The 27,955-nt window shown below is 38.4% G+C and overlaps 1 protein-coding gene across 1 annotated transcript; it reads left to right on the forward strand.

Moving 5' to 3' along the window:
* Positions 1 to 43: 43 nt before the first annotated feature.
* LOC128744711 (dentin sialophosphoprotein) lies at positions 44 to 27,955 on the forward strand. Its single transcript, XM_053841895.1, has 6 exons — positions 44 to 472; positions 1,264 to 1,439; positions 1,501 to 1,598; positions 2,673 to 2,947; positions 10,861 to 12,408; positions 25,696 to 27,955. The coding sequence occupies exons 2-6, from the start codon at positions 1,437 to 1,439 to the stop codon at positions 27,573 to 27,575; spliced, it is 3,804 nt and encodes a 1,267-aa protein (XP_053697870.1). The 5' UTR covers positions 44 to 472; positions 1,264 to 1,436; the 3' UTR covers positions 27,576 to 27,955.

Here is a 27,955-nt window from a genome sequence, read left to right on the forward strand (position 1 = left end):
AGAGTGTTTTGTTTAGAAAGAACTTAGCGCTTGGTGAGTTATGACGTGTTTTCGGCTGTGCTCCTTTGAAGTAGATTTTACCTACAGGCTGTAGCTTGAACATTTTTCTTTAGGCCACCATTTTGCCTATTCAGCCTTGCGTTATTATTCAGATATTTGAAGTGATTCTGGCTTCCCAGAGATTTGCCAGATTATTAATCGTTGCAATTCGCGTGTATTCCGTGGTTTTCCTGTAGATTTTGCGCTAGTCCACGTCATCCGCAGATTTTAGTTGGTCATCGCAGGAATTTTCGCCATTAGTCGCCGTCGCCATCTTTGAAAAGGGCTAGCGAGAAGTACGGCGCACATCGGTCAATCGCGTGGCAGCAAAGTTACTGTAGATACTGGAATCTTCGCATTATCGGATAATCGATACACGAGAAGCGAATTAAAGTAAAGTCAGTTAAAAGAGAACAATTAAAGAGGATTTCGAGTGAGTTGCATTTTAATTAGTTTCTAAGAAATTTGCAGTGATAGTCGGTAAGCTACATTTCGAAAGTAATTTGGAGCAATTAAACGTATTTCGAAAAAAACTGGTAGGGCCCCAATGCATAACACCACGGGAAAGCTCTAGATACAGCTGTACTGACGGGTGGGAAACGGAAATCAATACCACCTTGTTTTTGTGACAAAAGCTAAAAAGCTCAACTGACATTAGTATGCCAGGGTTGCCAATTTTTCTAGAGAACTGCTTCCTGTTAATTTGACTTTCAATTTGATACTGAAGTGCACTTCGACACCGCTTCGTCTCGACGTTTAATTTTATTGGTTTATTCAAAAATAACTCCAGTCATGAAACTGACGCTTCCTTTCAGATCATAATACTGTGTATTTGAACCGACTTGGCGAATTGCAATTCAACGCACGTAAGAGGGTTAATCCTATTGCCGTACCTCATCTGATTACAAGGAAAAAACGGCACAAGCAATTTCTAAACTTGGCATTTGTTTTAAATGAGCGTACCTAGTTAAACAACCAGTATAAACAAAAAAGGATTGTATATTGTCCCTAGCTAGATGTGCACGTTTTTAGTGAAATGAAAAGAGCATGATTAAAGGCGACTGAAACGAGTCCAATCAAGCTAGTTTACAGTGTTCTATAACTAGTGCAGTAGATTTTGCGACGCTTTCAAATACTTTCGAAATATAGTACTCGGCAAGTGATTTAAGAGAAGAAATTAGTGAATCGATAAATTGCTAAATTGTGTGTTTGTTTTCCATGCAGTCTCCATTATACCGGCGTTAAGCTAAAGAATGGAAAAGCTCTAGTGGCAGTGGCAGCTGTCGATAAAACAGTGCACCGAGTTTAAGTTGAAATCAACAGCAAAAAGTTGAAAGCTGATAGAATCGATAAAGCAGTTTGAAGTTCACATCTGAGATTCTGTTGTGTCGATCAAAATGGTAACAAATCTGTGCAGTAAACATGAATGCAGAATTTAATGTTTTTATATCTCACTTGCAGCCGCGGATTGACCCGTTAAAGTTGCTGGTATGCCTCAGTGTTTTACTGGCTCCCAATGGCGGCATTCGTAGTGCGAATGAAGTAAAACGCCTTGCAAAGTAAGTATCTTTCTAAACTTGCGGTATAATTTATACAAAGACTGACCACTGGCTGACTGAAACAGACTCAAAGTCGCACTCGCATAAAGTTTCATGTCTAGCGCTATCCATAGACTTTTCCACTTATGTGTGTGTTGGTGCTTGAAAACAGCACCAACACTTGACGGATCTTTCCCGAAATGAGGCAAATACCTATCGTGTGGGTGCTTGGGCTTGAGCTGTCAGAAAGCTATATTGCTATACGCCCGTATTGCTACTTCACACTTAACGTTAGAACCTTACAAGTGTGTTGACCAGATAGCTTCCAAATCAAAGCTAATGAACGGATTTGATCTAACCCTAATTGTACAGTACCATTGTACTGTTCTAATAGACTTGTTGTTTTTAACCTGCCTAGTTCCAACCAGACCACTCAATAAAAAAACGTTTTCGTAATGTTGGTATATTGGTAAAACTGCAAAACATCCAGAGCGATTTTGATAATTGTTAGATGTAGTTAAAAAAACAGCACAAATGTCTATACATTTGAACCATTTGACTGGTTTTATTTATAGTCTGAATATAGTTCATCACTCATCATGACGGCTACATTTCGCCCTTCCCTACGGCAAATAAGGTTTTGCAAGGTGACGTCACGAATGAACCGGAATGAACTCAATTCACCCATTTGACATCCACTCGTGGTTTGTTTACTATTTGTTAGGCGAACGCGATATGCATAAATTGGAGTTAAACGTTTTAAAAGCGTATTATTCAGCAGTGTCGCCCTCCAAACTACTCGGAATGGCAGTTTTTGTGCTTTTCTGACTTGCCGTTAAGATCTTAAGCAATATTCAGTTTCAACATGTTAACCCATGTTCCAAGTCCATGTAAACAAACCACTGATAGACGTCAAAGAAGTGAGGTTATGCTCGCCCGTGCAAAACCTTATTGGCAGCTTTTGTACACTGTTGCCAAATCATTGAGCTTAATTTCCGCGTACTTCTTATTTTAAAAATCTTTAGACATATTCAGCAAAGCAACAAATAGAAGTTGTTGCAACTAATCGACGCATTTTTCTCTTATTTATTTCAGTTTGATGGCGAAATTTTCCAAGAAACTTGTATCTAAATGCATTTATATACAAATATTAAAATGCACTGAGACTGAACTACTCGGGCAGTTTATGGCCGCTGGTGGTTGGTCACTGGTGCACATGTGGTTGGCCGATGGTATTACCACCAAGAATTGGCCTTTGATACAGGAGCTGCTTGAATTATTGCTGTGCTGTCCGGTGGATGTTGAACGACTTAAGAGCAATACAGCACCTAAGCTGGTCAAGTCATTGTCCAAGGACAGCAGTCACGAGGGTAAGTTATATTTCTTTTCATATGTTATGGTCTATAAAGATTGTCATGAGCAAAGCCACATTTTCGAAAATTGCACAAGGGTTGCCAAACGTGTGATGTTTCCTTCATGACAATTCTAGATAGAATTAACCAGGGGGAATCTATTGCTGTCAAATTCCTTACATGTGTGCGTTACCGCAGATGGTGTTTGGTCTATGACGTTTGTACTGTCATGGACCAAACGGCTTATGATTGATTTCGAGCCAGGGGACTCGCAACGCTATTTTTGTCTGCTGCAGTTGACAGAAACTCAAACCCAAACACGCAGCGCAATTGTCGTTTGTATTGTTTTGATCCCGATAATGCATTTATCTGCTTTTTTGCGTAAATAAAACAAACTGAGAAATTTTTCGGAAGCTACATATACAGGCAAGAGCAGCAAATCGGTAAGAAAAGAAATAGCAAGAGCGGCATTGAAAATTATGGTTACCTGCCTGCCCCTTCACATGTGAGTTTCACAATTCCTTAGCGATAGATCCCCCCTGGAATTAACAAAAGGACGAATGTGGCAAAAGTAAACAAAACGGGTGAGAGTTATTGTAAGCATAGAGTGACTATATCTATACAGTGGGATGTCGAATTTGGCAACAAATGCGTGTCGCCTATGTTGCCAAAATCGTGACTCTCTTTTGATATGAAAAAATGAATGTAAATGTGTTAGAAATTGAGTATATTATTAATCAACGATTGCAACCGGTTTCTGTTTGGAAAGTTCGCCAAGAGTTATCCGTCCGGTGCAAGTAAGATTTTGGCAACCTGCGGTAAAACGTAGTCCTACGGCAATAAAAATATTGTTCGAAACAGCAAACTTTTTTTCATGAACTCACTGAGGGCATCATTTTGCGTCATTTAAAGCATGTATTGCGGAGTTTCCATCTATTTAGAGTTCAACGCGAAAATTATTAGCGTGGTTATTTTCCGCGTTTACCACGCATGTTTGCAATTTAGCAATTTGAACTATCAGTTTTTCGTTATTGCCTCCCCACGCGGTTTTTTTACGCGAATTTCGGAATTTACACGGTTTTTTTGCGCGATTTCCGGAATTTACGCGGATGTGCTCAAAACGTCTATTTTTTCGCGTAGTGTTGAAAACCACAAAGTTTTTTTTACGTGAAATTTTGGTTTTTTACGCGAATTTTGGAATTTACGCGGTTTTTTTACGTGTAGAACTCGTAAATTGCTGCCAGGTGCAATATACGGAAACTGACTGATATGTAAGCATATTTTTGTAAGGGAAATCCCAGAATCGAACCATGCCAAATTCGAAATCCCACTTTATAGAGTGGCTGTAATTGAAATGACAATAATCTGTCAGTATCATTCAGCTAACTTGCACCTTTATCTCATTTGAAGATAGAACCACAGACAAACATACATAACTCTTGGAAGAAAAATCAACAAAAATGATCGTACCTCACATTTAGCCTGAACACTAGCACCATCTATGATCGACATTCCCAAATATCAAACAAGCAACATGGGTGTCCCGCGAAGTAGCAAGTATTTTTTATGGGGAACTTCCCTTCTTTCGTCAAAAAGCGCCACTTTGACCAAAACTGAGACATTCCCAACTAAGCCAAAATTTGAAATGACGGTTTAATCGGTACGAAGAATGGAAAACGAGTGTTATGTCTGTTTGTCTGTGATAGAACTAACAAAAGGGCGAATGTCGCAAGCGTAAAAAATCGAGTGAAAGTTGATTTTCCTATGCTGGCCCAGCAAAAATTAACTCTCACTCGTTTTGTTTACATTTGCGACATTCGCCCTTTTGTTAATTCTATCTAGATGTGCTTTGCTTGGCAAGGGCTAACATCTAGCGTATGAAACTGAAGGGTAAAGTAGCGGCTAACATCTTTTTACGCTTCCTACACGTCCGATACAACATTTTTCCTACCGATTAACCCGTCATTTCAAATCTGGGCTTAGTTGGCAATGTCTCCGTTTTGGTTAAAGTGGCGCTTTTTAACGAAAGAAGGTAAAAAATACTTGTTAGTTCGAGGGATACTACTGTTGCTATTTGATATTTGGGAATGTCGATCATAGATGCTGCTAGTATTCAGGCTAAATGTGAGGTACGATAATTTTTACAAAACATAAAGCACTTTTGTAGTTTTTTACACGTCAGTTAGATTTAGTAGGTATTGCTCAGGTTTATAACTAATTTTATAGTTTTCAGGCTATAGCTTGCGGGAAATGTCTGTTTCCTTGCAGGTGCCAATTGCAGCAACAAACTAGCCACATGTCGCATTCCACATGTTGCATTCTACATGTTGATAAAAATTGCCGCTCATTCGAATCTCTTTTCGTCCATTCATTTCATATGATTTCTTTTTACGTACGCTTTTTCCGTTCGAAATTTGAATTAACGTCCTGTTTTTCGTTCAAAGTTTGAATTAACGTCGTCGTCAAATATGAGGTGGATTTCTCTTTTTTTACGTCCAAAAGTTTAATTAACATCCTCTTTTTACGCCCGTTTTTTTACGTCCCACTGAAAGCGGACGTAAAACAAGATTTGTGTATTAAACTTCAAAACTCAAAGTAAGTTCAAAGTAGATCTCCGATTCTATCTACCCCTTCGGAAAATTTTGGAGGATATATTTGGGAAGTAGACAAATTTGAAGAAAAAAAAAACAAATTGCTTCAAAATAATAAAAATCAACAGTCATAAGCCATAATGTATATCAATTCAGCAATTTCATAAAAAAGAATTTAAGAGTGCTCCAATTTGATTTGGGCTTAGGTGAAATAAAATTTTTTGGATTAGGTGTTTTTCACTTTTCAGTTAATTTTAGAGCCGTTTTTTTTATTTGGCACTTATGAGTTCTCGTTGCTAACTCAGCGTGATCTCAAAAATTATTATTTTTGCTTTCTTCTGTTTGTAAAAATTCATGACTGTTGAACTACTGAACCTATTTCACAGATTTTAGTACCAAAAGAAAGCTATTGATGAGCTCAGACATATTTAAAAGCTTTTTATGATCGAGAAAACATTGAAAATATTTGTTTTTTTTACTGTGTTTTCATGTTGTGAGGCTAAAGAGACTCTCAGTTCTTCTATTTTCTTAGAGAGTTGGGAATTTTTTGCATGATACATTAAAAACTAATAAATATTTAACTGCCAATTTCGGTTTAACTGATCAAAATATTGCTGCTACTTATGAGTAACAAATTCGCCAAGCATTCATGTACTAATCGGCAAGTAAAGTTAAAAGACCCATATTTGTGTGTGACCCATGATTGTATACTGACTGCATATCTGATTTATTGACACCTTATGTGAACAACACTCAGTTTTCTTCCTTCTTGGTTTACGCACCATAAAAACACCCAAAAAAATGTCTTGAGTATTTTTGAGCTTGATTTCAATACTTTTTTTTTAAAGTTAGGCCATTACAAATATTTTATAAAGTTTTTGTCCTTCCGGTATTCGGCCACTGAAGGGGGGGGGGCGAAAAAAAACAAAGTGATTTTTTTAATCGAGCAAAAAAAAACATGGATTTTAAGAATTTTTAAGGTTTAAACGTGAAAACCGAATCTATTCTTGCTTATAATATATACGTTATTATTTTTTATGCAAAAATATACGAAAACAGACAAAAACGAAGGGAAATTTTTTTGGGCGATTTTCGGAAATTCCATTGTTTGAATTTCCATTTCTGTTTCGTGCTAGAAGCGTTAATTCAACTCGGAGACTCATTTTTCGAGTTTTTCAGACTGTAGAGCCCACACACAATTGATTTTATAGAGAGAAATTTGACTCATATCCTACAAATTATTTTTTTGCCCCCCGATTTTTCAAGCCAATTTCCAACGGGGGGGGGGGGGGGGGGGGGGGGGGGTGACAAAAGCTTTAAATATAATTTGCAATGGCCTTATTTAAAATACAAAGCCATTAATTGATTAGTTTAGTGACTCAAAAGTTATAAATTTTCGAAGAAAGAGACGTTGGCAAACCAAAGGTCCCTAGCGGAAAGGGTGTGACGTGTTACGAAGTTTGACAAAACATGTGTTACAAAATATAGAGATTTTACCAACCGAGAGCTGGCTCCTGCCGTATCAAGAATTCATCTCCACTATAGTTGGTCCTGGGTTACACGTCGCTAATTCGTTGCGCGTCTCAACATGCAGTCAGCTTCAAACTGGTCAAAATAAAAAGCAGCTTCTGAATTTATATAAGATTTTTTTTTATATAAGATACCTCCGAGATAGATTGAGAGGCTTGTTGATGGTTGGTGCGGTGTTCTAAAAGCAAAGCCTGGGTACTAATTCCGTTATCGAAATTTGACCTTTTTTTATACGACAGAGTTCGCAACCAGCTGTTAGAATACAGGACAGTGCGGGGTCAGTGCTACGATCCTATTGACTCTAACAGCCTCTCCCAGCCGAGATTCGAACATACGAAGACTGGCTTATTAGACCAGCGTCTTACTTCGAGGCCAACTGGGAGGCGGTATTCTAGGCGCTCCAAATTTTGCGTAATTTGAAGTGTATGTCATGCGCTTGTGCATTTCGTGCGCGTGAGTTGTTTGCTGTTGCTGTTTCCCCGTGGTCATCGTATTTATACTGTTTAGGAAGCCAAGCTAAATATTAAAAAGAAAGTTTCTTATTATGCTGTCATTTTTCGCAACCCATTTGCAGATCGCCAGTGCCAATATTTGCATTCGACGAATCGGCCGATTTCAAACTGGCTAAATTTCAAACTCAAATTAGCTAAATGCTCCTGTTTGTCTCATAATAGCCGATTTTTCGGTTACTTCGTACGCGAGATTCTTTCTTCTATGATGGCATTTTGTAGAATAAACTAGCAACGTGCTTCTTGTTAGCGATGCCTTGAGATACTGCTAGAATGCATACGACCTGCAACGCGACGGATATTTTTCATACAGTTACATACTCAGCCCTTTAGCCCTCGAAGTAGGTTGTACATATAGCAACAAGTGAGTAAATTCGCTTCGTATCGTAGTTGGGTGCACTCTTAAACTCTCGCGCGCGTAACGTAATATAATTTAGTGTAATTATAACAATCCAAGTTGATCGTATAACGTGTAACAGGTTTCATTATCATTACCGGTGTTCGTCGTTCAAAATCTGTTACCGTGAGGTGCGCTAATACCGTGCGGCGCATAATTCCGCACACTTGGTCTAAAGGTGGCGATTTCCTAGCGGGCCATGCAAAATATTTTCGAAAAAATGTTTGAATGGTACCCCTTCAAACATTCAAATATTGTTGGAGGAAATGTGCATGTTTTGTTAAGAGATTGTTGATTTTGATACCGGGTGCAAGGAATCAGGACCCAAAAACGAAAATTTCACCTGCGTCATAACGACATTTTCTTGTGTCTATCATGAAAAAAGAGCAATTGTTTAAAAAAAATCTATGTCCAACTTCCACAAGAAAGTGTAATTAGTTTGATTAACTCCGAGTAATCAGCAGATTTTCATCCTCATATTCCTAACATATTTAATACTCATTTTTAGCGCTCAGCCGTTAGGTATTATCTCCACCATAGCTAACATTTTTGCGTATTTCGTATATTTTATTATTAGGTAGTTGGCAGCAGATTAGCCTAGAGGAATCCAATATCATTTCTATAACATTTCCTTTCATTGCTGTAAGGACTACATTTCGCTGTAAATATGAAATTCCACCATTAGGCAGAGGGGATCCCAGTCTCAGTTCGTTAGGTCCACGTGAGGTTGGAATGTCTCTGCTTACAGACATGGGCGTGTCGGCTATGTTTGGGGCTCTACGCTTTACCTGTGTTTTAGTGACCAACATTAGCTGTCTCGTCAGGTAGAACAGGTGTCTGAATCTGAAGTCCCCCTGTTGTCCCTATGATGATAATAACACAAAAAAGGAAAAAAAGGAGAAAGACTTTTATACACTACTATTCACTACTACTCACTACTATACTATGCTATTTTGGGAACCCAAAAAAAAGGACAAGGAAATAAGCATTGTACCGCGTGCAGGGTATGTTCGTGGCAGAGGGCTAGCATTCGATCGATCGCTCTCCTTCAAATCAAAGAGAGATTGAAAGCATTTTTATCAGAAGTTAGGCATGGTCTTGATAACCTTCATGCGATATTAAAAAGCAAAACCTTCGGCTTAAACGTCTGTCTAAGACGTCTTTATCGACAGACTTCGGGGCCGGTTGTTAGAGTGCAGGACAGTATTGGCTAAAGCAAAAATTCTACTGACTATCTAGCAGCACCGCCTAGCCGAGGAAAATGCAGGATGCAAAATGAGGAAAAATAATCTTGGCTCTTTTGACAACCTCATCAGTTGTACAAAAATTGTTGAAATCGGTGACGGTAGTTCCGATAGAAGAAGCGATTTGTTACGTGGATGCAGAAGTATATCTGTTTGAAATGTTTTGCAAATATGTTACATAGAATTTTTTTTAATGAGACTTCCCCTCTGTAATGCACATTGTGAAGCAACTTTTATTTGCATTTTATTATGCTCTACGGTCGAGCGCTGCCATGTGGTCATCTTGCGAAACACCTTTTTTAAAACATGAGTGGTTCTTGCATGGAAAATGAAATTTATCGAAGAGTTCCGCCTGTCATAATTCGGTGCCACCTTAAAAAAAAATTCAAAAAAAATTTTTGTAGGATACGAGTTAATTTTTTTATATAAAATCAATTGTTTGTGGGCTCCATAGCTTAAAAAACTCGAAAAATGAGTGTACAAGTTGAGTTAACGCTTATAGCACGAAATAGAACCCCAACACCGGAGGGACAAAAACTTTTTTAAATATTTCTAATGGCCTAATTACGCTTATAATTATTGTATAAGTGTTGTAGCTTTATTTACTAAAATAACTATACACTCAAGTCGCTTTTTAAGCGAAGGAAACGTCCCACGTAAATCAAAACCGCATAAATTCCGAAATTCGCGTTAAAAACCGCGTAAATTCCGAAATTCGCGTAAAAAACCGCGTAAATTTCAAAATTCGCGTAAAAACCGCGTAAATTCCAAAATTCGCGTAAAAAACCAAAATTTCGCGCGATTTCAACACTACGCGAAAAAATAGACGTTTTGAGCACATCCGCGTAAATTCCGAAAATCGCGTAAAAAACCGCGTTAATTCCGAAAATCCCGTTAAAAAAACCGCGTAAATTCCGAAATTCGCATAAAAATAGTCGCGTAAAAAAACCACGTAAAAAGCGGCTTCAGTGTATACAGATTTCAAAACTTAACTTGCCGAGTTTTTTACCCTTTTTGCCGTACCTCAAAAACTGCCGTCCTTGGCGAATGCCATAGGTACGCTATGGGTCTGTGCTTTGCGTATGACCTTACGCAAAAATCATCTAAGATCGCAGCATAGGCCGCAAATGCGTAAGCGCATTGGTAGACAAGACTCTGGCCACCATTTACAGCATCATTCGAAACTATACCAGAACGGAGAAAAGCGCTTTCGTACAACTGTAGTGACACAATCTTCTGGTCAAGCCAGGTTTCCGTTAAGACGATTACATCGACATCCGAATCCACCACAGCAGTAACGAAACTCGTCCATTTTGGTTCAGAGTCCTAGCACATTCTGGAAGTAGACCAGCAGCGACTTGAAAGAGTTCTGTTGTAAATCATCTCACAGCGAACCGGCAACGTTTGAGTTGCAAAATTCATCACGTTACACGTAACACGTGACGATATTTAATTCCGAGTCAATATTTCCAACACGAAAGTTGTGAAAAAGTGGAGATTACATTGAAGATTTTTATCGCGTAATTTTGCAATACACAATGTTTTTACTTGGTAGGAAAGCTTCAATATTTTTGTTGTTTGCTCCAAACTACGACTTTTGTCAAGATTCGTCTTTAAATAAGTTGCTAACAAGCTCTCTTCTCTTTCTCTCACATTTCAGGAGTTCGTCTGCTTGCTTCCAAGCTTGTGGAGCAGTGGCTCAAGATCGCTCGAAGTGACATCCGATCCGGTTCACTGGTACCATCCTCGTCAGGAGCTCAACAAACCGCGCAGGCAGACGGAAAACAAAACGCCTCTAGCAGTGGCCCGGACGTTGCAGGTCAGGAAGATTTAATCGAGGAAGGACATGAAGATGATGTCGATGGAAGTGTTGTAGAAGAGGAGTGTGACGTTCCAGATGCTATTCCGATCGACGAGCAGCAGCAACAGGGTGAGCAGAACGGTGCCAGTGGAGAAGTAGACACGGATGATTCTGAAGAGAATGTGGAAGAAACTAAGAAAGCCTTCAATTCGGCCGTTGCTGAGAGTAACGCTAAGAAAGCTCCATTACTGTTTAAGATTACGGTAAAAAATGGTAAGCAAGTACTGGCAAAGGTGGAGTCTCCTAGCAAGAAGAATTCATCGTTGGTGGCTGATAATGAAGGTGATAAAACTAAAACCGATGAGGAAGTGAATGAAAATGGTGCAAAAGATGGTGCAAGTGAAGAGGTTAATTCTGAAGAGAAACCAACAGGGGTAGAAGAAACTGATTCTAAGGAATCAATCGATAAAAACGATGAAAACAAGACAAAAGACGAGAAAAAAGAGAAGAGCGAGTCTGATAAAAAGGATCGAAGAAAAAGCGATGAGAAAGATCGTAGTAAAGATAAAGAGCGAAGCTCTTCGAAAGATAAAGATAAGCATAGGGAGAAGGATAAGGACCGGAAATCTAGTAGTAGCAGCAGCAATCATAAATCTTCGTCATCTAAATCATCGTCATCGAAGCATAATAGTAGCACGAGTAGCAGCAGTGGTAAAAGCAAATCAAGCTCAAGCTCCAGTAGTAAAAGTTCTAGTAGCAGCTCAAGCTCGAAAGACAAAGACAAGGATCGTCACAACAGTAGCACAAGTAGCAATAGCAGCAGCAAGAGTAAACACCATCATAAGAGCTCATCTTCATCATCTTCGTCCAAGTCCTCTAGCAGCAGTTCCAAAAGTGGAAGCTCGAGTGAAAAACATCGTGATCCCAAAGACAAATCCAGTCACTCGAGCAAAGATAAAGATAAAGAATCAACTCCGAAAGCAACATCTCCATCTTCGGCAAAATTGCCCAAAATACCCAGAAAACTTCGGGAAGATGATGGAGACAAGAGTGATTCCTCATTGAACAACAAATCATCTCCAGTCAGCAGCAAAAAAGCCTCGATTTCGATTGAAGTGCGTAATGCTGAGAATCGTCCGAAGACTGTAAAAACCTACAATTCCCAGTTCCGCTCGCATGGTCTGATTGAGGAAGCTCCTCCGCCACCGTCGCGCAAGGGCCTGAAGAAACCAGCATCAGTATCCAGCCCGTCAGCGGTAATCGGATCTACGGCTACGGGAACCATCGGCGGCAGTAAACGAAGTTCACCGCCTCCCTCATCCAAAGATGTCCCACCAGAGAAGAAAGCCCGCGAAGATCCCGTAGAACGACCAGGAGCAATTAAGCTTATTCCTCCGAAACGGCAACGTAAGTATTCACCATTTCACAACGCTACTTATCGGGTTCCGTTGAGTTTCGTTACAGAGAGTTACAGTAACAGGAAATGTTGGAATTGTGCATTGGCAGCGGGGTAACGGCATCACCGGCGGCGGGTTAATGAAAGAAATGTGTGGCTGTATCGTGAACTAAATGTGTTTTGTTGTGAGATTCATACTTCATAAACTAATGTTGTGAATATTTGGTCAGTGGCTTGTTTGAATTATATGCTTCCTTACGTTTTGCTTTCCGGATATCAGTGGAAAGTAAAACAAAAGGTTGTCAGTTTTCAAATTAGGTCACTGCTCCATTAGAAATTTTGTAAGCTTGGCAAAATTACATTTTTAACTTCAGCCAAATGAGAAGCTTGGAAAACGCGTAAGGACAACGTGGGATCCTTGAAGAAGGTACAACACGCCAGCAGGCAACGATGAGTAAGATAATTTTATGATTGTTACTATTTTATCACAAAATCAAACCAACATTGAATAATGAACGCTCTTCTCTGGGTAAGTGCGTGCTGCTGTAAAATTGCAATCAACGCGCGCCGATCGGAAACATGGAAGAAAATGGAGCGTTTTCCCTAGAGTATTAGCTTTAAGTTTATGCCCATTCTCTATAACATCTGCATACACAACACGACCCATTGAAAACATTGAAACCTCATTTACAGCGTACGGGAAAAGAAGCTATTGCTCGCACTTGTATCCATTGTAACTTTTGTGTGATGCAAATCGCACGAAAGCCGCGAGACGCGTAAATGGCTGACTAATAAACGCAAAAAAACAATTGTCAAGAGTGAGAAAAATCCGAGCAATAAAAAGAAAATAACTATATAACCCCACGGAGTCCTGGAAGTCCAAGGCCGAACTAGCAATGCAGGGTGCTTTCGTTGATTGGTGTATACTTCCACCTCTGTTGTCTGCGGCAATAAAAACAATAGCCACTCGGTTTCGGGGACGGTCAGCTTTAAAAAGTAGATTCCAAACAAGGCATTTAATCTGCACATGAAATGCATGCACAGCTGTTTTTGTTTGTTTCAATTTACGTTCTACGCTGTTGGTGATACGTATTTTGGTATACAATCTATCGTTTTTGAATCAAGCATTCTCCTATTTAATTGAAAGAGAGAGTGTGGATTTTATCGGAAAACTAAATTTGCACTTATACTTGATCATCATCAAAACATGACATAGATTAAATTATGACACTCAATCCGAAAAACTGTCCTTGATCTATTGATTCTGTTTAATTAGGACCCCTAAGATTTGTCGTAGCAAAATACATTACACCAAATGTGTTTCTCTAGGTAGACAGTTAGCTTTGAGATTGAACAATTTTTAAAATCATCACGCTCAACCTATACCTAGTGGGAAATCTAATAGAAATGCGAATTTTAGTATCCGATAATATCGGTATGTGTTCTAAATATTAACAATTCATCAATTGTATAAACTTGAATCGATCTCAACTTTGTAATAAAAATCAAGAGTTATGCACACTACCGCATGGTTGACGTAGGACTATGTTAGGCTGGTTTTTATTAAAAACCTTTGAACTCTTCGTGACTTCCACCCACGTAGAGCCAAAATAGCATAAAAAGAGAGTAACAAATAAAAACACTGAAGTTGCTTTTACGCGTTTTTCACGGGAATTTTGAACTATTCGTGCGACTATTTTTATGTGAATTTTGAAAATGACGCGGTTCTTACCGAACTTGCGACATTTACGAGATTTTTTTTACGCGAAGCGTATCCTTAGCGCGAATAGCGGCTTAAGTGTAGCATTAAAACAATAATACACTGAGGTCGCTTTTTACGCAAATTTCGGATTTCACGTTGCTTTTTAGACGAATTTCAAATTTATGCGGTTTTCCACGACTTTCGCGGATATGCAATACGTGTATTTTTTTCGCGTAGGGATAAATTTTTCACGGTTTATTTACGCAAATTTCGGAATTTACACGGTTTTTTGCGCGAATTTCAGAATTTCCGCGGCATTTACGTAGAACGTATTTTTCGCGTAAAAGTGACAAGTTATTTTTGACAAGCGAGCTATTTAAAAAAAATATTTCTCAAAAATTCAATAAGATAATGGCAACAATTGTCAGTCATGACGTCCGTGCTTGGGAAATCAAAAAATGATTCCAATGAAGATTTCCACTAAATTTTGAAACGCGAGAAAAAGCTAATTTACTTTGTCTGCAGCTGTCACTGACAACTGATCAAACTGATGTCTGTGCTTGTAAAATCTCGTATTTTTAGCAAATGTCATGACCACAATAAGACATGACATTTGGCAGTTTTTCAATTGCGCGCATTTAAAAATTGATAGTTTTCTATATTAGAGTTGATGCCTAGAAGATTTTCGGATCGATTAATGTTCAAAATCTAACCACTTTTCGTGAAGCTCATATTTTTAGATTTTTTTTGAATGACGCCTTCCCTATCTACCCGTCGCTACCTAGTCCTACGTCAAAATTGCACCGAATGTGCTCAAACTTTGTGTGCTTGTCCCTTTTTAAAGGTTTTATACCTATATTTTTTATTTAATACCAAGGGTGCCCCAAATGTGTTATGGTGGTTCAAATATCACCAAAATTTTATTTTATTTAAAAATTTATTCATGAAAAACAACAAATTATACGTTTTTAAATTTTTTATATTTCGTAAAAAATCTCAGCTTTCCAAAAAAAAAAGGTAATACACAGGAGTTTCTTTTATTTGCATACCATGATAACTCCTTAAAGTAGTTGCCATATCCTGTCAAAATTATCAGAAGCGGGGTTTAGTGGTTCAAAAGTTGAATTATTAAGAAAGATCTTCAAGCCCCCCATTCAATTTTAAAGACCACTCTAATTCAGGAGTGTGCAATGGTGAGGGAACGTGCGACTCGAGCCAAAAATGTTAAACTTTTAGGGTAACCAACCTATTTTGGACCCCATCAGCAGCTGTACATAATTTGGACACTTGCATTTGATTTTGCTGTAAGTGTCCAAATTATGTACAGTTGCTGAGGGGGTCCAAAATACGTTGGTTACCCTATATGATAGCCAACAAAACTGAACTTTTTTATGTGATTAGAGCCTGTTCTAAACTTAGCTTATAACGAAAATCATACAGCTTGATTTAAAAAAATAACAGACTTTGCGGCGGGTGAACGAATTGGGCGAAAGATTGCTGTGTGTTATATATTTATTCATTGAGCCAAATTTCACACATCCAGTCAATTGCTAACTCTTGCAGCTGATTATAGCTTACCAGCTGTTTTGCTATTTTTTGTGAGTAGAAAGTATTGAATCTTGCCTTGCAGTCCATTTATGACAGTCAAACAGTCATAATTTAACGTTGAAGAATGTTATTTGAAAATAAGTCGTTTATTGCCATATATCTTCAATTGATGCCTTCGTGCTAGAAAGGTCTGTCAACATGCCTGTTATTCCGTGTATTGCTAAACAAAAAAAGCAAGGATGAAAGTAGGGAAAAACTTTTTCACGATTGAATTTTACTATTAATTTTATTCATGACAGATACGTATTTCGTATTCATGAGTTTCGAACTCTTTCGAAGGAAAGCTTATTTTATTGAATTCCGCAACGCTTCCATTTTTGAACAGTTAAAACTGTAGAAGCCATAAGAAGAGGGTTACAATTACTTTCGGATTAAATCCTAATGGGCAATCCAAGCCGTCAATAGCAAGGACTTGTTTTTCGAACGTAACTTTTAAATGGAATGTACCGTATAGCGCATACCAAGCCCATTAGAAAGTATGTTGCGTGGATCGTTCCGGCCGTCCCAACGCGTGCAGTGCAGAAACGATGCAAGCTTTTTCTTTTTTACTCGTTTTTTTTTTCATCCACTCTCCCGTGTACGTTTACCAGATTGCGCAGGCGCACTCTTTTGCTAGTTCGGCCTTCGCTGAGGCACTTTTATTCACTCCGCCACTACGTCCCTGAGAATGAAGCAACGTTGCGAAATTACCTACCTGCCCGTGTTATGCCTGTGCCTTGCGAAGATGACACCATATTTAGGAGGTCTGTATGTTGAGGTTGTGAAATAGATGATGGGGATACAATAGGAGGATGGGTTGTTGTAGGTCTAGGCTTTTTACCGATAAATAATTCTCAGCTCCCCCAGACAGCTGATCTGGATGTACAATTTTGAGTAATGACGGTCGCCGTGGCCTTACAGTTAGAGTCGGTTGACTTGCTTTATTGTTAGTTTTGATTTCTGATCAAATCGGAGACCTTTGTAAGTTGGATTTTTTTCTTCGATGGAAACACACAGTATGTTACCACTGTGCTTGGCTTGTTCCACGAGTTGCTATGCCAAATTCTGACGGCTTTGGTCTGTGGCTTAACAAAGTAATCCATGTTAAATTAACTTAACGGACACTTAAATTGAGAGTTGAGTTGAGTTGCCATTTTATCGTACATTGATCTTGCTGGTGATCCATAGTTAAATATTGAGCTATTGGAAATCACATTTCGTGTTGTCAGTTATAAATGATTTGAACACAAACAAAAATATGTTAAAGCAATGCTATGACTCAATTACAACTTATTTCGGATGCAAGGGTCCTTTGGCCACTCGTTTAGAAGGCATTTATCGATTAGTAGTCCTACATCTTTGCCAAAAATGTAGATTCGACGAGATTTATGTACCGCTTTAGAAATAACTAAGCTTATCAATTCTTCCGAGCATTGAACAAATGAATCACAAAGGTCGCACTTCCTTTCCTATTCCACTTAGGAGAAGTCGTTATCGATTGAGATTTTTCTTATTACTCTCTCATTCGTGTTTGACCTACTTATCTGCTTTGCCACCTCATGGATGCGGTGATTCATTCACCGAACGCGACGAACGGGTTGAGCAAATAAACGAGGCTGAAAGTAAAGGTGAACTGTAACTTAGCTAATTGTGGTGAAGCAACATGCAAAGATATGCTAGAAATTGTTTACTGCTAATTTGTTTTGACGTTAAATCTGCACCAATTGCATTACATATAATTTTCGGTGGCATGATTTTGCTGAATTGTAACAAAAGTCAAGCTGTTGGTTTCCGTTAAACGGCACAGCGTACACATTATAAGCTATCTAATCACCATGCTTCTCCATTCATTGCTCATTTTGAATCAAAAATCTTGGTCACGTTTTACAATCGCTGATCTCCCAATAAATAATTATTGCTGTAGTACGAATATGATTGTGATTGTTAGCTGGATGTGGCACTATTTTCTTTGAATACATTGTTGAAAAAATGTTGAAAAAATTGTTGCTGAATAGGTGAATCTTACATAACTAATGAAAGAAACCTTTGCAAACGAGACAAACTGTGAATGCCGTTATGATTTTTGCATCACGATTAAGCAAACTTTTTCTTAAACCTAAAAAAAGTATTTTCTTGCTGATAAACCTCAATTAATGTTTATTAAAGCTTAATGAACATTGAAAAATGTTCATAATTGGGCGGTAAATGTTACCGTCAGGCATTGCGTAGATAAATTTGCAGACGACAGCTACCATGTCGTCCACTGGAGCTGGAGGGTGGTGATTCAGTTCTCCTCTTGTGCATATTTGTACTGTAAGTATGTACAACTAACAACACCCCCACTGCATCTGGGTAGATGTGTAGGGCAGACCTCAATGTGTTTGCCCGACGAATGCGATAAACTTCATAAAAAAGAAAGCGTGAGGCGCCTCTCTCCCTCCGCTCTAGTACCTTTTTCGCATAATCATAAATCCGACTGAATTTAGTATTCAATTAACATAGGCAGGAACCTCGCATGCCATTTCTCAATATACGTCAAATTTTTCATTGATTGAGAATTCAATCCAACTAGTCAACCGACCCAGTTAGCAGCAGAGCCACGGAGATTATGAAATTTGTATTTGTGATGTATGAAATTGCAAAAAATTTGCAAGGATTTAAAATGTCTAAAGATAGAAATATGATTTCTTGTAAATTAAATTTTATGAATACGCTTGGGATTTTTTAAGGGTGCTTTCGATGTACAGACCCCAAAACCCCTAATCTCAATTTCTGCGTTTTATTTTGCAGTTTGATTTTTAATTCGACAGACTTCGCAGTCAGCTGGTAGTGTACAAGACAATTCCGGTGCAAGTGTATTTAGCCAAGATTTGAACATGTGATGGCTGGCTTTTAGGACAGCGACTTTTATATGGATTTCTAAAGCTTTTATGAGCTTTTTTTTTAATTTTCAAATATATTCAACAAAATAAAATAAAATAAGGCCATTGCAAATAATTTCAAAAGTTTTTGTCACCCCCCCCCCCCTTGAAAATTGGCTTGAAAAATTTGGGGGCAAAAAATAATTTGTGGGACATGAGTTAATTTTTATTCATAAAACCAATTGTCTGTGAGTTCTTCAGCCGGAAAACTCGAAAAATGAGTACGAGTTGAGTTAATGCTTCTAGCATGAAACAGAAATGGAAATTCGAACAACGGAATTTCCGAAAATCGGCTGAAAATTTTTTATTTCGTTTTTGTCTTTTTTCGCAGTTTTTTGTATGGAAAATAATAACGTATACCTATATTAAAATCAAGAATAGATTTGGTTTTCACGTTTAAACTTATCAATATTTTTTTTGCTCGATTAAAAAAATCTCTGTTTTTTTTCGCAAACACCCCCCCCCCCACTTCAGTGACCGGAGCACCGGACAAAAACTTTTTAAAATATTTGTAATGGCCTAAATTTCTATAGGATTTAAATGGTGGCTCTCTGAAATCATTAGTTTTTTAGAAATAAAACGCTATCGTGAAATTTTTATTGATAAAAGTTTAATAATCGATAAACAAATGAATATTTAGAAAGTTTTCCCAGAGGCAGAACATAGTTTTTCGATTATACCCTGGAGTTTTTCACTACTTTAAAAAAAATTGGAAAACTTTCAGAAACTTTTTTTTAGGTTGCTGAGAAAATTTTTATAAAAAATGTAAGCTACCTGTTGCTTGGTTTATGAGATATACATTTTTCAAGCAGGTTTCGGAAAATCTCCATGCGGAAAAATTTAGTTTTTCAACTTTCTTTAAAGTTTTCCACTGCCGATTTTTTTTGGGCTAAAGGTAAATTCAACAATCCAGGAATTAAGAAAACTTACTTACATTCACAAAAAAAGTTTGACGATTCAAGAAAAAAGTCAAAATGTATAAAAATTAATGAAACTCTGGGATAATTCCATTCAAATTTGTACGATAATTTTAAATAAAGGCTAAATGCAAAACATAAAAAATTGAAAATCAAAATTGGCAGACATAACGTGAGGAGAATCGAGTGGGATTATTTTCCTCGTCATAGCAGACGAAATAAAAATAGCAATCTGCTTAACTGACTGCTCATCTGTTCTATCAGATTCACTATTTCATTTACCATTGTTTCTAGATAAAATGACCAGTTTGAGTCCTAGTGGGATCGATAACCGATTTTCAGTAGTATTCAGATTGGCTTAAAATACGTCCAAATGTCCATTCAAAATCGTCTTGAAAAATCCTGTGATTTGAAAATGAAAATGACTAATTTTGAATCACGATACTGCCCACGGGTGTTCCGAAGTGGTGCAGTCAGTCAGTTAACCTGCTATCTATGACGTAAAAATAATCGCACGGCGCACCGAAATATCTTCGGGAAAATGTAACCAAATTTTGTTAACCTCCAACATTTTTCCCTGGTATAAAAAAAATTGTGGAAAGTTTTTTTGGATCATATCTTTCCTGAGTTGCAGTGAAAATTTGATTACATTTTTATACAAAAATACGGTCTAGCAAGCCCAATCGTCTGATATATGAATCTCGATTGGGAAAGTCCTAACCCCAAAATTGTCATGTACGCTAACAATTGGTTGTGAAGTCTGTCAAACAAAATAGCAGAAAACCAAATCTCGACAGAATATAGCAACAAAACCGTGCTTTGCCAAAAATTTTTGCTCAGCATGCTAAATTTAGTTGTGAATTAAAAAAAAGTCCGAGAAAATTTCCGTTGGAGCTTTACACAAAATCGATAGCCTCAGATTTTTAAATATTGTTTTCGTTCATAGGTTGATTAACTATGCCCGTCGCGCACAAAATTTCGTATAATTTTGTGGCATTACAGCCCAATTTGCTCGTTAATGAGGTACGGCACTAGTTCTTCAGCCTTTTATTTTGAGCTTACCCTCTAGTCAAAATAGTTCTTCAGGCTCACGATAACATGAAAACAGAGTATGCCCAAGTTAGGAGTATATTGCAAATACCATCCCATGCCCTTATGTATAAAGAAGAACAACCGTTAAGCAAAAGCTTGGTGCAAAATTCCGTCTTAGCCTTGGTACTGCATTCTACATTCGGAACTTGTTTTTCATTACACATACTTCGCACTATTTCTATTAAAAAGGGAATAATAAATATCAAAATATTTACATTTTTACCTTACTTATATGCTCGTACATTGCTTCAGGCTAGAATTCTATTTAAAACTATGCAGCATAAAAGCACCTAAAATTTTTCTAAATTCACTTTTTTCAACTCAAATTCCCAACATTTCCAACATTTCTTAGTTTCACTCAGTAATGGTACCTACACGTTGAAAACGATGCGCTTGAATTAACATCGTTCATTTTGCGTCACAAATCCAACAACAACCACGTGTTTACGATTCATGCAAGAGCGATCACATTAGACATTGTTAAAAGAATTAAAGAGTTTATGTTGTTTAGTTTTCTGACCGTTTTTCGCTCAAAGAATTTCTTTAATAAAAAACCATTAAAGTATGAACGTGGGATATTTTTTGCGCCTTCATTTTTGAATGAAAATTTCAATTACCTAATGGTTGAAAGAAAAAATCGGCACTTTCGCGCTTTAGACAGTATCTTAAATGTTTCGTTGGTACGAACCATTTTAGTTTAGTTTGTAGTTTTATAGTTATTCAATCTACAATTTTTCGAGTGCCATCTTTCTCTTTTGCTGCACCAAGAGATTCTGTTAGGTTTATGATTTTTTTTATACGCCGCGCTGTACAAAGCAGTAATACAAGCGGTACAAGTAGTAATAGAACTTTAAAAATAATTTGCAAAGGCCTTATTTATGTTAAAATTTTACTATATTACGGCATGGAATGGTATTTTTAGCATGCCTCTAATTTCCCTCAGGATATAGAAAACAGGGGACAGGCCCAAAATAGTAGCAGGCTGAAGAACTAGCGTTGTACCCTACTTTACTGCAGAACCTGGAAAAAGTTAACTCGTAGAAAATTATCTGTTTGAAAGAGTTGAATGTAGGCTTTCATGCCACGCTTAAAAAAGCTAATTTATTCCTAACTTTCCTGAGATTTTGAATTCATTTTTGCTGTCTTGTCTGAGCGTTGACTCACACACGTGCGTTTTCGTTCCTTGGTTGTTCTTTATTCTTTCGTTCCATTCTTTTGCTTTACAACAGTTTCACGCATAGGCGGGTCACGGTAGGGTATTAAATTAAACCCTTGTACCTGTCAGTTACAACTTCATACGGGCAGATAGTTATTTCCGGACTTGATGCCGCGCTAAGCGAGATTAAATTTAATCCAGAAAGGAAAGGAGAGCAAAAAGCGAACATAGTTTCGTTTCATTGCAATATTCATGTGCATTAGAATTTAATTTTCATATATGCTGATTTTATTTTTCGCCGTTGTTTTTATCGACATAAAAGTTAAATTTTCGAAAAATTTAAGCCAATTTCATTTCGATTAATTCTTCCAGATTTTACTATGTTTTACTCAAGTTTTCAATCGCATTACAATCGGAGGATTGAATTCTTTCACCGCATGGAATTATACGATTCGGATAGTTTTTAATAGGCTGGAACTTTACAATTCTTTTTATTTTATTCTACGATTTTTTAAAGGTTTTTTTTTATGAAATGGATACTAAGATCACTAGTTTTGCGAGAAAATTATTAGAATATCTGAAATTCCAAACCATCTCGATTCCTAATGATAGATCTGCGTATTTTTTTAAATAATCGTACAGACTGAAAATTTATAAAATTTCGTACACGGATTGAGGGCATGTATTTATGAACGAAAAAAATAATTAAAAAATTCAAAGCCTCGTGCTTTCCCGGAAAACTCCAATGAATTTTTTTTTTGATTTTCTTGGACATAAGATGCATGACAGTTGAACGTATAGTCTTTTAGTGATAAACATTTCACGATAGCGGCTTCTGTTCGTTCCTGAGTTATGACCGGAAGAAATTAAACGGGCTGGTCTGACAAACCCGTTATCGTATGCTCGCATCTCGGCTAGGAGAGGTTGTTAAAGTCAATAGGATCGTAGCACTAGTCCCGCAATTGTCTTGTATTCTGACAGCGCACAGTGGGCAGAATCGTCCGAAAACGGAACTTTTTGTTGCCGCCTATTTTGTGGGGTAAAAAGTGACTTTCGTTATGTAAAAAATCCCGATAAATCGATTGGTGATGATCTCAACGCGCGGGAATGACGAGAAGTAGCCCATTTTCCCCCATTTATCCCTATTTTCTAATAGTTTTGAAAGAATCATGTACAAACTCTCTCCAATTTGAGGTTCTATGGTAAGGAAAGAAGAAGAACGTTGGGAAATAGGTATAGGAACAATTTTATTTTCACAAAACATAATCTAGAAGTCAGTTTGCCCCATTTTCCTCAAGGTACAAAATACCAATCCATTACTTTTACCAGAGATTTTCAAGAAGGCATGTCTGACAACTTTTCAGATTATTGTTTTCCTCGATTGCCAAGAAAACTATAGCTTGCATTTTCATTAACATTCTGCGGCTGAGGTGCCCTAATCTGTAACGATTATGCTGACGTGGTGGACTGGTAGACACCTAAGCTTTACTTTAAAATTGTTATTGTTGAGTTATGTAAATCAGATTTTGATTATGTTAGAATTGAGAACATATATTGACAACCCATCGGATGTAAGAAAACTGCAAATATGAGTCGGAAAGGGGTCTGTCAGACTACAACCTCAGCCGCAGAAGGTTAAAAAAAAGCTTCCACGATGGTTTGAGAGTTATGAATAAAAAGCGATGTCCATGCAAATCGGATAATTTTCATCAATTTTCCTGGGGAAAAGAGACCTCGAATTTTCTAAATATTTTTTTTGCTCATAAGTCGATGAAGTAAGCTCGAGGGTAAAATCTCATAAAATTCTGGGACCTTTCGCTGGGCGCAATTTGTACGATAATTAAAAACAGGCGGCAAAATTTTCTAGACATTTTTCGTTTCTGAGTGGTGGCCGAAAAGCTAACGATTGACTTTCCGCCTTCATATGAAAAATAACAAAATTTTGTCAGATGCGTTCAAGTGATTTGCATCGCTGCAAATCATGTAAACAGTAAACGAGACGTTTCAACGATTCGAAGTCATGAACACAGAAATCGCACTGTTCCAGGGCAGATCAAAGGCCAGCTCAGGTTTTTTTATCCTAGTCATATCAAAGTTGTCAAAACAACTTAACCAATTCCGAAATAAAGAATATTGAAAGCAACTACGCCAATGCAATGCATGTAACTGCAATCAGCACATACCTCAATTTTCTCAGTGGTGAGTCAGTACCTACAAAAAGGCATAAAATGATAAGAAACAAAGGTTAGAAAAGCATCTGTTAACGACAGTAGCAGATTAAAGTTCATAACGAAATCAAATTCTGTGCAGTAACTCGATAAAGTCGGCCGCTCGAAAGCTAGTGACTCAACTGTCAACTGCAAACGCCAAGTTTGTTTTTGTCATGCACAGATATGCTGTAGTATGCGTTGTCCTGATATTTTGGAGAAATTTCGCACGACTCAACGTTGATCCAGTCGAGTCGAGTTGCTCGACTCTAGTTATATAATAGTAATAATTTTGGTTTCTGTGAGCTAGAGCGTCATATAAACATGAAAAGTTTAGTTTGAAACCATTTTCAATTAAATAATGGCATATTGAAAGTGTAACTGCCACTGCATCGATTTGATTCTTGAAAATGTCAACAAAGTCTGAATTATTTGAACAAATCGGACGATACGATAAATATTTAAATCGTAACTGATACTTACTTTTGATTGGGGTGGAAGAGCGATTTAGTAATGTACTTTTACAAGTAGGGGAATTTAATGAAGCCTGATTTTGCATTCTTTATCTGGAGGACAGAGGTTTGAAGGCAATCACAGTATGTATCTGATTTGCTTGACTTCATTCGAGTTAAGTTCCTAAAAAAATAGTTTCGCTTTTTAAATAAGAAACGGAGCCCGTGAACTTCATCGTTAGTGCGATCAGCTGTGAGGGAAACTTCGATATACAAAAGACCGTTTCGGGCGATAATCTTTATAATCTTTGCTTCTCGTAATCTATTCTAAGCAGTTCGGAGTTTGATTGATAATTACTGAAGAACATTTTGCATTCCAAAAATACTAGATTTAAGGCGATCGGTAGAATTAAGCTATGAGTTAGCTGGAACGAAAAACTATGTTTATAATAAAACAAATTTCGGTCGCATGCTAATAATCAATCGTCTCATGAATATAGCGTTTCCGAAAAATTCGTTAATCATTCTAGGCAGAATCATTGTAACCAATGTGTATACAAGTTTTGAATCAATAAATTTTTAAAACCTATTGCCTCCTATCGTTTCAATGATTACTGACTGATGCCTCCGTATTGTAAACTAGTCTGATCGATAATCTCAATTATGGTTTTAGTCTCGACCTTAATTTCGAATCAATTTATGCCACCCTCAAGTTTTGTTTTAACCCAGAAAATTAAAATTGGTTCACTTTTAAACATAAACCAAATTGAACAAACTTTCCGTTTTCGATTATCGGCTGGTTAAACCACTCTGCCCTATGGTAGCACAGGTGATCCATGACTTTCGATACTGAAGTCAGCTGATAAAATTTTTAAGGCGAATAAATATGGATATTTCTATCGCAAACGTAGCAGAAATATTGTACATATAAGCTGTATAGTTTTACTCTACGAATTGCTTATTAATAATTTTTTTCACATTACCAAAAACTGTAAATCTTCGAAATACCCTTGGGACAGAGAGGTTTAAGATCTTTTGTTAGGGTTCGAGATGCGCTCATAACACTGAACATTAACGAACAAGCGTCCATTGTGGGCGTAATATAATCTGAATTCATTTTTATTTCACAGCCTGCTGACTATGCTTCGATCGCCGCCACCACGCCACCGCCAATAGCACAATTCCGATTTTCCTGCTTCCTGCTTCAATTGATCGGTCACACCTCATTCTAATCGACTCTTTTCATTCCTATTTACATTTACAGACTCGCTCGTTGAATCGGACATGTTTATGGATGCTCTCTCGGCAACGCTCAAAAAGGACGTGAAGAAACGCAAGCGAAAGCTCAGTGCATCCGAGAGCAGCAAGACCGCCGCCACGGACAAGTCCGGTGCCAATCCAGCGACGGCAACGACGGCCGAAAAAGCCTCCAATGCTACCGCCGCTTCACCAGACAAGATCGCTCCCGCTTCACCACCACCAACCAGTCCGGTGACGGAAAAACAAGCCCCCTCAACACCAACTGGCAAGCCCGTCCAATCAAATTCCTCCGATACGACTGCACCAGATACCACCACCAGCAACGGTTCGGAGCCTGCGTCGTCACCCGCCAAGGTAGTTGCAGCGCCGATGTCATTTTACCGTGATACTTTGGCAGATTCGGAAGAAAATGCCGAAGACAAAAAAGAATCCACCGAAGGGGACGAGAAACCGTCCGACATCTCATCCATGGATGTTGATGTTAAATCTGAGGAAACAAGCGGCACTTCAGCCGAACAAGCTGAGGACGACGATGATGAGGATCTGATTAAAAAACCAAAACGGGTCAAATCAGAGTTGAACAATGACGATGAGGATGCTGATGATAAGCTGATCAATGCGGTTGATCACGACCTTGAGAAGAAAATGGCTCAAGCCGAAGGAGCGAGCCTGGAAACCCAGGACAGTAAGAAGCCTCCCGGTCCGGGTTGTGGCCCCGATGGACCTCCTGGAGTGCTGGTAATCCATCGCCGTAAAGGACCCAAAAAACAGCTCAAATGGAAAGCACAAGAAGAGCTGGAGGAAATTCGTTACTTCGAGTTGGATATTACCGAGCGGTGTAATGTGACGAAGACCTTTACTGATTTGAAACATCTAGAACGGGTGGACGAACGTGAAAAGTACATGCTAGCACGCAAAATACATACGGATGACGTGATGATTGAGCGAACACCTTGGATACCGTTAATAACGGTTGATAACGTTCCACCTCATCCAGATGGTGTCAACAGTCAAGAAAGACGTATTCAACGGGACCGCGAACGTAACGTTCTTCAAGCTCTGTATTTCAACCGTCACATGATTCCCGACTCACCAGGTGAACCGGATGTGGAGGTGTATTCGGTTTCCACTCCAGCGCATATCCCACTGGAAGATGTGACCGGAAACCCCGACTCTGTAAATGACTTCACCACAATGCCTTGGCCTGAACCAAAGTCGACTCCACCCCACGAATCGGCCGGTTTCAATTCACCTTTCTTCACTGGTACCAACAACGATTTTCCACCGTTTGGTGGACCTGGAAACTGGGACATTCCTGGAGCTAATCCAAGCCCCATGCCGGGAATGCTTCCACCGGGCAGGATACCTCCGGGAATAAGTCCCATGCCGGTCGGAGCCCATAACAGCAATCCAATGGGCGGGCCCAATATGATGCGACAAATGAGCGTGCCACCCAGTATGCCTCCCAATGGACCACCCAATATGCCACCAGCAGGTCTTCCACATCCAAACATGTTCCCAAACAATCCCAACATGTTCCCGAACAATAGAGGACCACCGCCCATGCAACACATGAATGACATGGAGGACGATAATTTCCGAGGTGGACCTCCGCCACCTCCCAGCTGGTTTAATAATGGGAATAACCGAGGCCCACCAGGAAACTTCCACCACAATCATAATCGTGGTGGTGGAGGAGACGGTGGCCGCGATGGTGGACGAGGTGGTTTTGGTGGTGGTGGTGGTCGATCCAATCAAGGCAGTTGGATGAATAACAATCGAGACAATGACCGGGGAGGACCACGCAACAGTAACTATCGGCCGCCTTGGCTGCAAAATCGTGGCAGTCACAACAACCACCGAGGCGGTGGAAGGAAGTGGTAAAGAATTATCCTTACCACGTAGGCTGTATTCTCTTTTTGTACAGTGTCGCATGGCTGAGCCTGGTGATAATAGTGAAGTAAAAGCATTATTCGGCTTGTTGTAGAGCGGAAGAGTAGGTTAGAATTTAGTTTCTAAGTCGTCAACCGGTTTTCTATGGGTTTGAAGCTGATTGAGTACCGCATAAAACAGCATTTACGACTAAGATTGAAAGAGCTGAACGACCTTGGGGTACAAATTAGCTTGTAAATTGTATTAATTTCTGGTTTTAAATACTTATTTATCTAAGTCAAAGTTTTGCTGAACAATAAAGGGCTTATCGTGAGGGGGCTCACATGTAGATAGCTACAGTTAGTATACTGCTTTGTTGTACCATTTTTGTT

This window comes from Sabethes cyaneus, chromosome 3 (genome assembly GCF_943734655.1).
Source record: "Sabethes cyaneus chromosome 3, idSabCyanKW18_F2, whole genome shotgun sequence".
Taxonomy (NCBI): domain Eukaryota; kingdom Metazoa; phylum Arthropoda; class Insecta; order Diptera; family Culicidae; genus Sabethes; species Sabethes cyaneus.